The following is an 8,755-nucleotide window of genomic DNA, read 5'->3' on the forward strand; positions in this document are numbered from 1 at the left end:
TGCTGGAAACATGGCTTTCATGTTAGGGAAGCAGCTTACAACCTGTGTTTCTTCGCATCATGGAAGAGGCGATATATTGTTGATACCCTTTACTGTCACTACTTACTGGTATGCTGTCTACAAATTGATGCTACATTCATCATGCTAGTTTATAACTTAGGGATATTTGTCTATATGTGTTCGCTTTTGAGGTTTGAATTGCATGTACCTGGGAAGTACTTATATACACCAATTTAGTATGCTGTAAAATTTCCTAGATAGAAATAGTTTGAGCTACGGATTTCTGAATTGGTACTTTAGATTTCTTGCCAGGTTCTTTTACCTCTTTCCTCGAAAAGGAACCAATCTTAGTGATATATGTTTCAAGTTCTTACTAAAGGATATTATTGGCCTCTGATACCCTGATATTCCTTTGTTTGAATGTTCTTCTAACAGAGAACCTTGCATTGCTGAATTAAAGATGACACTTCTAGTTCAATCACAAACAATTTGGCATGGTAATATAAAAATCTGCATAGTACTGTCAATTGACATTGTTATTTTACTCTTATGCGCTCATGTGATTCATGGCGATTCCAAATTCAGAACCATGCTACCACCCTATGGCGTTAAGAGCAGCTGACCAACTTGGTTCGCATGAGCGAAGGATAGCTCTGGTAAGTTTGTTCAGTCATTTATGGAAGCTGAGAACTTTTTAACCCAGCACAAGCAAACTTCGATTCTGTTGATTTGATTTGAGGTCTTTTCATGTGTTCCCTATCTAAGTACTGTCTCTTTTTGGCGGTTAGCTGCTCTCGCTGACCTCTAGTTTATCCTATCCCAGAGTACGCCGGACAGGATGCCGTCTGAGCTGGAGGTCAATCGCTTGACCTCGTGGGAGGGGTCGGAGATCAATCGCAGCAGCAGTACTGAAAGTGAAGACTATACATCAAGCTATCCACACTACTGCCAGTGGTCGACAGGTGGTTCCTCGACACTTGCCCCGTGCCAAACCTCTACCCTTCGGCAAGCTGGAAGACATCGTCCAGCGCGACAGGAACACTCGCCGGTGGTGCGTGAGTGTTTCTTCCATTTCTCCGCGGCGAGCATAAAGAAGCTGAAGGCGAAGGCAAACGCCAAGGTTGCTGGAACGCCAAGTTTTTTAATGTTAATCAGGTTGTTGTTGTAATCTTCATTAGTGTGCGAGTTTGTACCTCTTTTTATGTAATAAGGGGTGTTTGGATACCAGGAGCTAAACTTTAACCGTGTCACATTGGATGTTCGGATACTAATTAGGAGGACTAATTACAAAACTAATTGCAGAATCCCTAGGCTAAATCGCGAGATGAATCTATTAAGCCTAATTAATCCATCATTAGCGAATGGTTACTGTAGCACCACATTATCAAATCATGAACTAATTAGGCTTAATAGATTCGTCTCGCGATTTAGCCTAGAGGTTGTGTAATTAGTTTTATAATTATTTTAATTTAATACTCCTAATTAGTGTCCAAACATTCGATGTGACGGTTTAGCTCCTCCTAAACAACCCCTAGGACCTATGTACTAGACTGATTTTCTCCTCTTGCTTAAATGATTGGGCAGGAGCATACTTTAATGATTGGGCTCCCCAAGTGGGCCGAGGAGCACTGATCTTGGTTGATGGTGGACATGGTGGCGATGCGGCTGAAACACTGCCGGTCCTGGACTACGGCCGACAAGGATGGTCGAGGCGATGGGGTGGTGAAGGTTTGCCGGCTTGTATAGCAGCATATGATCTGAAGAGCAGGCAGGAAAAAGATTCCCTCAGCCCCAGGTTTGCACACCACTACCAGTGGCAGGCGCCGGCAAGGAAGCCATTCACATCCAGTGCTTGAAAGCACCACCCAATTAAAGATGAAAGGCGCCACCGTCGAGGTCCAGATCGTGTCCAGGCGTGTCATCCGGCCAGAGCCGGCGACCTCGCCGGACGGCGGGCCGCCGGAGCCGGAGATCATGCACCTGACACCATGGGATCTCCGCATGATCGCGGTGGATTACATCCAGAAGGGAGTCCTGCTGCCCAAGCCCCAAACAGGAGGAGAAGCGGCGCACCTCGTCGACAGCCTTGCCTCGTCCTTCGCGCGCGCCCTCGACCGATTCTACCCTCTGGCCGGCCGCCTCACCGTCGCCGAGGCCACCGACGGCGGCGTGCCCGGTCCGGGCATCGTCGTCTCCCTGTGCTGCAACGGCGAGGGCGCCGAGTTCGTCCACGCCGTGGCGCCGGAGGTCACTGTCGGCGACATCACGGCGCCGGTGTACATCCCGTCGGTGGTGTGGTCGCTCTTCCCGTTGAACGGTGCGCTGGGCACGGACGTGTCCCTCCCTGTTCTGGCGGCGCAGGTCACCGAGCTCGCCGACGGCGTCTTCGTGGCCATGTCGCTCAACCACGGCGTCGCTGACGGGACGACGTTCTGGCACTTCTTCAGCACCTGGTCAGAGATCAGCCGGAGCGGCAGTAGTGATGCCGGCGGTGAGCTCTCCACGCCGCCGCCGGTGCTCGAGAGGTGGTTCCTCGAGACTAGCTCGGTGCCTATCACTCTGCCCTTCGGCAAGCTGGAAGACATCGTCCGGCGGCCGGAGTACCCCCCGGTGCAGGAGTGCTTCTTCAATTTCTCAGCGGAGAGCGTGAGGAAGCTGAAGGCGAGGGCGAACGCCGAGATGGCCGGCACGGCGACGGCCACCAGCACCATCTCGTCGCTGCAGTCCCTGCTCGCGCACACATGGCGAGCGGTGTGCCGTGCCCGGGAGCTCGCGCCGGAGCGGGAGACGACGTACTTCCTCCTCGTCGGATGCCGGGGACGTGTGAAAGGTATACCGCGGGACTACGTCGGCAACAGCGTGGCGTCTGCCGTCGCCAGATGGACGGCCGGCGAGGTCGTGGAGAAAGGTCTCGGCTGGGCGGCGTGGCTCTTGAACCGCGCCGTGGCGTCGTTCGACGAGGCGACGGTGAGGGACAACCTGGCGTCGTGGCCGCAGGATCCAAAGTTCCTGTACGTGAAGCCGCCGGGGGAGGCCGCCGCCGCCATCATGACCGGGAGCTCGCCGCGGTTCGACGTGTACGGCAACGACTTCGGGTGGGGCCGGCCGGTGGCCGTCCGAAGCGGCGCCGGGAACAAGACGGATGGGAAGGTGACGGTGTACGCGGGGCGCGGCGGCGCGGGCAGCATGGCGCTCGAGGTGTGCCTGGAGCCCGAGGTGCTCGCCAGGCTCGTCGCCGACGAGGAGTTCATGGAGGCGGTGAGCGCCGCCGCCACCGCGTGAAGACGGCGCCATGGTGGCTCCTCCGCTGCTTGTCGCCGCCGACGATGAGGGATTCCGGGCTTGGAGTGCGCGCCTCGTGAGTCGTGAGTGCTTCTTCATTTTCTCGTGAGTCGTGTGTGTGGTTTCAGAGGAACAAGCCCATTTTCGGGCAAAGATTCCATCAAATAAGGAAACTTTAGATCCCCCACCCAAGAACACAAGCAATGTATGATTTACACGGTGTCCCAGTGTCTCACTGGTAAATGGTAATCACATAACGAACCAGAGATACATGCATCAGCAGGTGGTTGGTACACACCATGACACCAAGATGCAGATACTCTCATCAATCGCAAGCCACGCACACACCTCGGCCGGCCAGGCCTGTTTGCAGGCAAAACCACAAACTAATCAACCACAGAGTCAGCAGCAGCAGCAGCAGATGCAGAGTGATGGAGGCAAACCACAACGGGAGTGCGTACTGGAGGCTTGGGCAGGAGCGAAGGTAGAGGTGCCGCGGACTTTTGAAGTACGAAAGTGCTAGAAAAGAAACTTTACCTTTGCTCCAAATGCAACGGGCCGTCCGGAGATCTGATGTCCATATGGTCTGCAAACAATCTCCAGCTTCCATTGCACCAAAAGGGAAGACGACCTCCAGATTGGGGCACCTCTCGACGCGGCACCATCTGAGGTGATGGAAGTATCTTCCAGGCATGATGGTTCTATGCAGGGATTCTGTATAGCTGCCAGGATTTGAACTAAAGTTGCAGAACACCAACATCAATTGACAGAAGGACGGTGATCACAACTGACTGTCGCTCTAACCCATGATCATCGATCAATGAATCCTCTAATTGATCAGAGATAGCTAGATGCATGCGTGCACAGCATTAATTATTACAAGCAATTAACCTGTCAGCGTTATCATCAAGCAAACACGGAAGAGGATCGGAGGTTAATACCCTGCAAATCAAATCAAATGGAAGCTGATCGGATGAACCGAAAGCGATTCCGAAAGAGACAGCTAGCTTTCCTTAGCTTTACCACGGGATAAATCATCGTGTTAAGAGTTTGCTTCCTCTCGTCCTCTTCTCTTACGTTTCCGCATTACATTCTTGCAATTTGTGTGCCTTTACATTTTTAGTGTAGTATCTTGTTAGGATTGGCTCTAAGTTGCAAAATTTGTTTTGGGATGAGGGTTTCACACTAGATTAACCATACTTGCACATTTTAATAGCATGATCTAATTTAATTTTGATGCAAAAGTAGTGGAAGCTATAAAATAAGATTTTAAGCTGCCTGATTTACCCCCCTCCCCTCTTATACTACAAGCACCGAATCTTTACGGTTGCCTTTCTTTCAGATTTTTTTCACCTTTATTTCAATAAAGTTAATTTGTGTCTATGTCATGCAGAGTCATACTTCACCTTTGTACATATAACACAAATATATGTGAAGAAGTTCGTCCTTGTCATTTCTTGAATCTTTATTGCAGAAAAGATAAACGCGCAAGCGTGTACACCTCAGTTACACGTAGACTTCATCACACTGTCGATGTTGTGCTGATGGAGTTGGTCATTGGTAGATGAAGACAATGAATTAATTGAAGGATCTCCCCACATAATGAAGCTATCAACCTACTTTCCAAATGGCGGCGATGTAACGTTAAATCTTTTGTTATTTAAGGCAACCAATTCAACTATGTAGCTTACTTAGGCTCTGTTTAGATCCCACCAGTTAAAGTTTAGCTGGCTAGCTAGGAGCAACATTTCAAAATCCCTTATAAAATTCCCACCGGCTAAAGTTTCAAAACTCACTTCATAAAAAAATCTCTTAACCAATTAAATTATTCATAGCAAAATCTCTTAGGAGGCACTACTGGAAAATTGAGCATTTGTTCTTAGGCTCAGTACCAGTTGCATTTTGAGGGGTTGCCTGTGAGGCCCTTCAGTACCGGTTAGGGCACCAACCGGTACTAATGTGGGGCACATTAGTACCGGTTGAACCCGGTACTAATGTGCCACCCCTTTTAGTACGGGGTGGGAGCACCAAGTGGTACTAGTGTGGACCTTTAGTACTGGTTGGTGCCCCCAACCAGTACTAAATTTTCTCCTATATATCTACCTCCTTCTTCCTCCTGCCCGAGCCATTCACCACAGCTTGAGCTTCACCCTATCCATGGCGCCATAAGGGAGGTGTTGCCGGATTGAAGATCATTTCTTAGGGATTTCACTCATTCAAGTGTTCTAAAGGTCTTGATAGATGATTAGTATAGTAACTAGTAAAGTTGAAAAATTGTACCCAACCATCCAATAGGCTTTGTCGGGCTCGTGCTTCCTATTCTTTCTAGTTGAAAAATGAAATTAATTTTTTAGGCGGGCTTAGGTTAGTCCGAATTTTTTTTGAGCTTGGTTTTTCCTGACCACACCCAATGAACCCGGCAACCGGCGTGGGCGGACAAAAATCCTTCTGGCTCGGGTGGGGCTCACAGGTTGAGCCATGTTTAGGGTGTGTTTGGTTGAGCTGTGGATTTTAGAAAAGTAGCTGTGAGCTGTGGGTTGTGGAAAAGTAGCTGTGAGCTGTGAGTTGTGAGATGTGAAAAAGTCGTTTGATGGGACAGCTGTGGCTTTTGGGAAATACTTACAAGCTGACCCCACATGTCATTCATAGTCCACCCTACTCAACCCTCTTCCTCTCTCACTGACGAGCGCCCCTTCTCACTGACTGGGGAGCTCGCGCCGTTGCGGGGGGGTGGTCTCGCGCCACCACTAGGAGGATAGAAAGCGGCTGGAGAGGGCCGCCACTGCTTGGAATCGCTGCCGGGAGGAGAGGAAGCGGCCGGAGAGGTGCACCGCCGGTGGGGAGGGCGGGCGGTGGTGGGGCAGCGGTGGGGAGGGCGGCTAGCGGTGTTCTGTCGCGGGCGTGTGTTCTGTCACTCGGGGAGGAGGAGGACGAACCGGTACACTCATAACCAATGGCAGTGGGTAATTTTGAGAAAAACTTGGACGCCACCGCTGGTGAAACCAGGGGCTCAGGTGCTGTGAGAATTGAACTAAAGAGAAGCTGCTTTTGTGGAAAGTGGTGGTTCGCAACCCACCCCTTTGGTTAGTTTTGACATTTTTGGAAGCCAAAGCACGACGAACCAGAAAGACCCTTAAAATGCTTAGGTCTGCTCTCAGTCAAGATCTAGCTAGGGTCCATGCAAGCTGCTCTAAAAAATTACGCAAGCGAAGCAGCAGCTAGGATCCAACCGCCATGACGCGTCGTCTCCTATGCTCGTCCGTCAACGTGGCAAGTCAAGTCAATTGGTCATCTCATAAGTCTATAGATGCGATCCGGCATTAGATACTTCAGTATAGGTAGGTTGTAGGCATAAGCAGTAGCCCACATGGAGGGGTGCCACCGGCGGCGGCATGATGGTCCTCCTATCCCGGCGCAGGGTGTGGCCGTCGACTTCGCCGCCGCCGGCGACCTACGGGAACTACAGGTGCGTGCTCTGCAGCTGTTCTTCAGATTCTATATTTTATTTTGGTTATTATAATTAAGCCGGCCAAGTAACTATCTGTTTCTTTACTCTTGGCTAAAATAAATCAGCGTGATTGACCGGTCGTGCTGTAAATATCTTAATAATCTGATGATAGGGTGAGTCTGCGTGCGTCACTGCTGTAGAATAACTAAAGCCCCCTTTGAAAACCCCTGCTAAAGTTTAACAATCACATCGGATGTTTGATGCTAATCAGAATTATTAAACATAGGAACTATAAAACTAATTGCACATATGGAGTTTAATTCGCGAGATGAATCTATTAAGCCTAATTAGTTCATGATTTGACAATGTGGTGCTACAGTAACCATTTGTTAATGATGGATTAATTAGGCTTAATAGATTCATCTCGCGAATTAGCACAGGATTCTGCAATTAGTTTTATAATTAGCTCATATTTAATCCTCTAATTAGCATCCGAATATCCGATGTGGCACCGCTAAAATTTAGCATCCTGTAACAAACACCTCCTAGGTAGATATTGGTGGCGTGATCATGCAAGCAAGCAAGGCAGCAGCTAGGATACAAACACGCAGATGATGCTCGTCAAGCACGGTGGCGTCCGCGTCGTGTCCCGGCGCACGGTGCGCCCGTTCACGCCGCCGCCGATGGTGAACGGCAACAGCTGCCATCCGGCTAAGGAGGAGGTCGAGGTGATCCACTTGACGCCGTGGGACCTACGCCTGATCAGCATCGACTACATCCAGAAGGGCATCCTCTTGCCCAAGCCTCCGGTCTCCGGCGACGTCCTCGTCAACGCCCTCGAGTCATCGTTCTCGCGTGCCCTCGAGCGGTTCTACCCGTTCGCCGGCCGGCTTGCCTCCGAGGAGCGCGGCGATGGGACCATGTCCGTGTTCTTGCGGTGCACCAGCGAAGGCGCCGAGTTCGTGCACGCCGTGGCGCCAGAGGTCGCCGTCGCGGACATCGTCTCCTCGCTGTACACGCCACCGGCAGTTTGGGCGTTCTATTCGAATTCGTTCGACCAGGTTCTCGGCGCCGACGCCGCCATCAAGTCCCTCCCTTTGGTGTCCGTGCAGGTCACCGAGCTCGCCGACGGCACCGCATTCTGGCACTTCCTCAACACCTGGTCGGAGATCCACCGACGAGCCGGAGGCGGCGTTGGCGTCAGCGACGACGACCTGCGCGATCTCTCGACGCCGCCGCCGGTGCTCCAGCGATGGTTCGTCGAGACCTGCCCCGTGCCCATCCCCATGCCATTCAGCAAGCTTGAGCACATCGTGAAGAAGTTCGAGCGAACGGCCGTGCAAGAATGCTTCTTCACCTTCTCCGCCGCGAGCGTCAAGAAGCTCAAGGCTCAGGCGAACGCCGAGATCGCCGGCACGGACACTGCCGCCGCCACCATCTCCTCGCTCCAGGCCGTCCTCGCCCACCTCTGGCGCGCCGTGTGCCGAGCCCGTCGCCTCCCTCGAGAACAGGTCACGTTCTACTCCGTCGTCGTCGGATGCCGGGGCCGCGTCAACGGCATACCGCCGGGATACGTCGGCAACGCCATGGTGTTCGGCAAGGCGGTGGCCACCGCCGGCGAGATCGATGACAAGGGTCTGGGCTGGACGGCGTGGTTGCTGAACCGCGCCGTGGCCTCGTTCGACGAGGCAAGCATGAGGGAGTCGCTGGAGTCGTGGGTCCGGAACCCGGACTTCACGTACATGGGCAACCTGTCCTCCGCCGGCACGGCGCTGGTCACCGGAAGCTCGCCGAGGTTCGACGTGTTCGGCAATGACTTAGCAAATATTTATTGTAGCAACACATGATGAAATGGACTAATTAGGCTTAATAGATTTGTCTCGCCCGTTTAGCCTCCACTTATGTAATGATTTTTGTAAATAGTTTACGTTTAATACTTCTAATTAGTATCTAAACATTCGATACGACGGGTGCTAAAAATTAGTTATAGAAACCGAACACCACTTTTCCGGTACGGAGGGAGTA

General features: G+C 51.6%; 2 protein-coding genes and 1 non-coding gene across 5 annotated transcripts; all 3 read left to right on the top strand.

Moving 5' to 3' along the window:
- Positions 1-75: 75 nt before the first annotated feature.
- LOC101773553 lies at positions 76-693 on the top strand. Its single transcript, XR_002678225.1, has 3 exons — positions 76-108; positions 436-497; positions 586-693. It is a non-coding gene; the product is annotated as an uncharacterized LOC101773553 (transcript).
- Positions 694-1,673: 980 nt separating this feature from the next.
- LOC101773966 (uncharacterized acetyltransferase At3g50280) lies at positions 1,674-3,550 on the top strand. The gene has a single exon (XM_004972419.3). The coding sequence runs from the start codon at positions 1,876-1,878 to the stop codon at positions 3,280-3,282; it is 1,407 nt and encodes a 468-aa protein (XP_004972476.1). The 5' UTR covers positions 1,674-1,875; the 3' UTR covers positions 3,283-3,550.
- A 3,069-nt stretch (positions 3,551-6,619) lies between these two features.
- Positions 6,620-8,755, top strand: LOC101774362 (uncharacterized acetyltransferase At3g50280). Of its 3 annotated transcripts, none has more exons than XM_004972420.3 (2): positions 6,620-6,748; positions 7,280-8,755. In XM_004972420.3, the coding sequence occupies exon 2, from the start codon at positions 7,342-7,344 to the stop codon at positions 8,575-8,577; it is 1,236 nt and encodes a 411-aa protein (XP_004972477.1). In that variant the 5' UTR covers positions 6,620-6,748; positions 7,280-7,341; the 3' UTR covers positions 8,578-8,755. The 3 variants fall into 3 exon arrangements, 2 of the variants coding, with proteins under 2 accessions (XP_004972477.1, XP_022683082.1); XR_002678056.1 differs by lacking the exon at positions 7,280-8,755 and adding an exon at positions 6,856-7,064 and having other exon boundaries at positions 6,631-6,748; XM_022827347.1 differs by having other exon boundaries at positions 6,631-6,748; positions 7,284-8,755.

The sequence above is a fragment of the Setaria italica genome, chromosome VI, assembly GCF_000263155.2.
Source record: "Setaria italica strain Yugu1 chromosome VI, Setaria_italica_v2.0, whole genome shotgun sequence".
Taxonomy (NCBI): domain Eukaryota; kingdom Viridiplantae; phylum Streptophyta; class Magnoliopsida; order Poales; family Poaceae; genus Setaria; species Setaria italica.

Coding starts and splice junctions, on each gene's coding strand:
- LOC101773966 (XM_004972419.3), top strand. CDS start 1,876: ATGAAAGGCGCCACCGTCGAGGTCCAGATCGTGTCCAGGCGTGTCATC.
- LOC101774362 (XM_004972420.3), top strand. CDS start 7,342: ATGATGCTCGTCAAGCACGGTGGCGTCCGCGTCGTGTCCCGGCGCACG.